The sequence below is a fragment of the Orbicella franksi genome, chromosome 10, assembly GCF_964199315.1.
Source record: "Orbicella franksi chromosome 10, jaOrbFran1.1, whole genome shotgun sequence".
Lineage (NCBI taxonomy): Eukaryota > Metazoa > Cnidaria > Anthozoa > Scleractinia > Merulinidae > Orbicella > Orbicella franksi.
Genome location: NC_138154.1, coordinates 12,367,182 through 12,372,181, shown reverse-complemented (window position 1 = coordinate 12,372,181; position 5,000 = coordinate 12,367,182). Strand labels below are relative to the sequence as shown.

At 38.8% G+C, this 5,000-nt stretch overlaps 1 protein-coding gene across 1 annotated transcript in view; it reads right to left on the bottom strand.

Annotated features, from left to right (window-relative positions):
• Positions 1-4,949, bottom strand: part of LOC145500469 (recombining binding protein suppressor of hairless-like) — a 14,324-nt gene extending 9,375 nt beyond the window's left edge. The window contains exons 1-4 of the mRNA XM_081479981.1: positions 3,749-4,949; positions 3,390-3,524; positions 2,251-2,419; positions 471-542 (exon numbers count right to left, since the gene is read on the bottom strand). Coding sequence (XP_081336107.1) covers positions 471-542; positions 2,251-2,419; positions 3,390-3,524; positions 3,749-4,131 — 759 coding nt within the window. The 5' untranslated portion in view covers positions 4,132-4,949. The remainder of the gene's footprint in view (positions 1-470; positions 543-2,250; positions 2,420-3,389; positions 3,525-3,748) is intronic.
• Positions 4,950-5,000: the final 51 nt, after the last annotated feature.

Here is a 5,000-nt window from a genome sequence, read left to right as displayed (position 1 = left end):
TTCCAAGAATTACAGAGACATAGGGTGCCTGTGCACAACAGAACATTTGCTTATAATACTATTAAGGTCAGCACACATGAGGGGACTGGTCCCTGCGACTAGTCCATGCAACAAGTCCCCTGAAGAGTTTACATGAAGAGACTGGTCGCAGGGACTTGCCCCACAAACAGTTCACATGAAGCGCTTTGAGAAACATTAGTCGCAGGGACTTGTCCCAAAAATTCAAACTGGTTTGAATTTGTGGGACTCGTCACACTGGGACCAAAGTTTGGTCCCTGTGACCAGATTTTGAAGCAAAAATTGCCAGTTCACATGATGGGACTTGTCCCAACGACTACCAGGTATAGTTGCAGGGACTAGTCTTCTCGTGTGTGCTGACCTTTACATGTACATGTATGTACGTACAGGTGTGTACATTAAAGCTGCGTTCAAAAGTACTGTACATGCCTAATCCCTGGATTTGTACTAACCTTTAATGATAATTCAAAGTGTTTTCTTTTGTCTGAATCTGATATATATAATGTTTTGGCTGCACCATATCCCTAACAAAAGCACAAAATGTTCAGTTCCTGTTGAAAAATTACATGACTGTGTACTACTGCCCACAAATTCACACTAACAGTAAGCATGTACTAGCTGTTATGAAAATATTCTCTTGGCAATCTACATTTATCCTAAAATTTAAATGCTGCCCACTTTTCAGACATGTTTCTAAAATACAGTTACATCATAGTCTGTGCTTTAAGGTAAGTCCATCAAAATAGAACTCACGACAGATTTTTTTTCAAACTTTACCTGTTGGCTGCCAAAATTATCAAGAAAACTTAAAATTTGAAATAAAAAAAGGGGCGTCCTGGAATTCATTTAGGAGCAGGAGGACCTTGAATAAACTCCATGATTCCTGAAATTATCTGCTTTCCAAAACATTTACATTTGAACCATTCACCTTACGCCTTAAGAGAGCGGAAAATTAGGGAGAAGAAGAGAGAAATACAACAATGGATGTATTGCATCAATCTTAAGGAGCAATTTGATGTACATTGTACGTTTCATGATAAAGGCATTCGTATTTAGTTGACAGGGATACAATACATGACTGTATGTTCCAAGCATTCTCGAGGGAAAATGTTATCTTTTACGAGTGGTAGCTAATAATGCTCTCATTTTCAGTGATAGTTTTTTACTCTAGTAACAAAGAAATTGGTCTATATTTACTGTATAGAAAGAAGGTGATCTCTGCATTCAAACTATATAAAATAAAATTGTTGGGTCCCGGTACTTCTTCCCGAGGGGAAAAAAATGCTGATTTGTCTCTCACAAGCTGAGCCATTTAGAAAAGGCCACCATTTTGTATATGTTGTCCATGTGCATGCGCTCGTGAGCGCATGCTAATGATGCGAACACTGTGCGCAGCAGGGATGCGCAATGCAATTCTGATGAATGACCTTAAACAAGGGACATCTCCTAGGTTTATATTGAGAGATGAAACTAACAGGTAGTCAGCATGATCTGGTACATACAGTTCCTTCGTCCATGCCTACAAGTTACATACAGGTACAAGTACATGAACACTACATGTACATTTATTTAATAAAAATTATCATATAGTGAACTCATTATCTCTTTTCTGATTGGATGAAAGCGTATAGTGAATTTTCAAAATCAGCGCCTGTGATGTCATGTAGCTGCAGATTATACACTATAATCATGTCAAGGACACTCAAGGTCACGGGTAATCGTGTATGACTGCAGTGCATGATTTCTAAGGGTAATGTCAACTTCATGCACTTTGTGTTGCTCGCCGTCGGTGAAGAAGTGAAAACATGACATCCACTTGTTTTTTTTTTTTCAATCACTGTGTAATAAACCAATTAATTAGATTTGCTTTTTTTGATATTCAGAATAATCAGGGTCTCAGTAAGGGTTACCAGCCTCAGCCTTTGGCTTTGGCTGATAACCCCTACTCAACCTGGATTATTCTGGGTGTCACAAAAACTTCATCCAATAATTGTTTACAACATATCGTAAGCTACTTCAATGTAGGATTCTCTCCTGAGTGATGTTCGACTGTTATTACATACAGTGTACATGTATCTTGTACAGTATTTAGTTTTATTTTTAGTGTTAAGAAAAAAATTACATGTGTAGACTGAATGTCAGGCCTGAAACAAGGCACCAGGCCTACAGTTGTCCCTACAAGTAAAATTGGCAAGCTTTAAGGTTGGTGTGTAGTTAAGCATAGCAACTCACCTTATCTTCAATAATGAGTTGCTGCATTTCCTGTTCATTCTTGCTTCCAATACCAATAAAAGCCACTGGCTGATGCATCACTTCATCATCTGGTGCTTGAGGCATCAGTGCCTGCCGATACTGCCAACCCTCTCCCACAAGGTAAACACAAGGAGGAGGGCAGAAAAACCTGAAGCATATTAAACACATGTACAGTGTATGACCAGCTAACTGACTGGGAGATGTGATGTTCTAATGATAAGAGGTTCCAGGCCTGAGATCAAGAGATCCAGGCTGATGCGACAAGCGCCTGCTTTTACAACTGCAACTTTGATTCGGCAAATCATGGCAGCAGCTTCACATGGGGACCCCAGCACAGCCAATTTTTATGCTTGGGTTGGTTCCTTGGGGCTTCTGAGATGATGTGGATAATGTATGAATTTTACCACTTGAAAGTTAAAACAAACATCGGCGGAACAGTGACTCTAATGCCTGTTTGTTCTGGGCAGATTTTGGCCACTCTAAAATAGTCTCTGCCTGTTATAAGGCAAATCATCTTATTATAGCTCCACCTAGATGTACATGAACTTGTACACATGTGTACTTGACCACAAGTGTATGTTAGTTGGCCACACACACCAGCAATTAGAAAACAGCCCTAAGAAAATATGCGTGCTGATTGGTTAAAAATTGTGTTTCTATAACTCGATAGAAACACAGAACTAGCACGAGCTGTTGATGTAATGATGGCATGAACAATATTACACATTTTGACACATTTTTATAATCAAAGTAAATGAGCTGTTTCCCTTTTTTTTGTTGCGGTGTTTTCTAAAAGAAATAGAAAACATGTTCTCTGTGTTTCTATCGAGTTATAGCAACAGTACAGAGTGAAAGTTTGGGAGAACTCAAAAAAGCTGTGGAAACACTCCCCTGACACTCGTGTTCTGACAGCATTTCTCGTTCTCCCAAACTTCCACTCGTGTTTCTATAACTCGATAGAAACACGGTATATGTTTTCTATTTCTTAAATACTGAACATGTAGGTGAGTACATGCACATGTACCGAGTAGGAATGTAACATTTCTTATTCCTTTGAGTATCAACAACGATGAAATTTTACTCTGTACATGATATTGTTACAACCAAAAAAAAATCACCTTTTTTCATTGCCGTAAGATTTTTGTGCCACCTTCGCATGGAAGATAATGACTGTTTGCTGGCCATCTCTTGGTACAACATCCTTCAGATATTTGTTCATGGCAACCTTCGACAGTCTTGGGTGGGTTGATCCTCTGCAAATGAAGAGAAGCAACCATGATAACTTTGTTAATAATATCAAAATTGATCCTGACAGCAAGCACATACATGAATTATATTACACTTGAAATGAACATTTCCACTGTACAAGCAAGGTATCCAGTCATAGCAGATGATTGAATTGCATGTCGTAATGATCCAATAATTTAATCAGCCATACTTCAAGTACCCATGGTAAAAGATTTAAATAAACACTTACGGGTCTTTGTGAAATTCTTCTTTATCTTCCTCATTCTCTGGGGGAGGAGACGGTGTTGTTGGTGGGCTAGGGTGACTCGCTGCCAGCTGCACAGCCAGGCTGCGGGGTTCTACACCAACTCTGACTGCCTCGTGTCCTTGTTTGGGTGTCGATGTATAGCCACCAGCTACCCTATGGTACGGTCCTCTTCCTAAAAGTGGAATAAACTGGTTGTATGATTGAAATCTTAAATCTCTTAACTGATTATCACACATCTTTTCCAATTTCAGTAGTGACAATTCAGAAGCACATCTTTCAAAGTTGGTTATATTTGATTGCATTTTCCGATCAACTGCTTCATTTGATTCTTCATCAGAATTTTTCAGCATTGACTCAGTCACCATGGTGACAAAAATCTGAACTTGTACTTTTAAACTGTTTGTCTTGCTGATGATACTCTACACAGAAGAGAGTCTCATGACCTTAGACCCCCTTCGAATCTCAAAAACTAGGACTAAGACCCCTTCCGAAGACCCTGTCTGAATCAAAAAAGCTAAGACCTAAGACCCTCTCTGAATCTCAAAAACCAAGACCCCCTCTGAATCTCAAAACCCAAGAGCCCTTCTGCATCTCAAAAACCAAGACCTAAGACCCCTACTGAGTCTCAAAAATTAAGACCTAAGACCCCATCCAAATCTCAAAATCTAAGACCTTAAGACCCCGTTCGAATTTCAAAAATTAAGACTTAAGACCCAGTCGGAATCTCAAAAACTAAGACCTAAGATTAATGCTAACTGATCACAACTACATGTACAAGACATTTGACGGAAGGGAACTTCTATTTCCTAAGACTGACACCAGTAGAAAATACTATTAGTTGAGATGAATAACGCAGAGTTTGTGTGATTTTGAAAAGTGCTAAAAAGAACTCAATGACAGCATTGATGAGAAAATTTTGTTCTGATGTACAGCATGGCTTCTGTCTTGGAACCAGTTTTAAATTTGTATTTATATCCTAGCTATCTAACCCTGCCAATCATATGTACCATCTACTACATACATGAACATGTACATAATCCTGATGAGACAATTCCTCAGATAACAGTACAACAACAGTTACATGTATTCATGAACAACTTCATTCCCAGAGGAATGACTAGTAGATTTATTCTAAAACAATTAATAGAATATTCGTTCTCAATTTCTATGCATAAGAGGTGACTCTGGCTGCAACCTCATCAACTATCACATGATACAAATCTTGAGCTGTCAT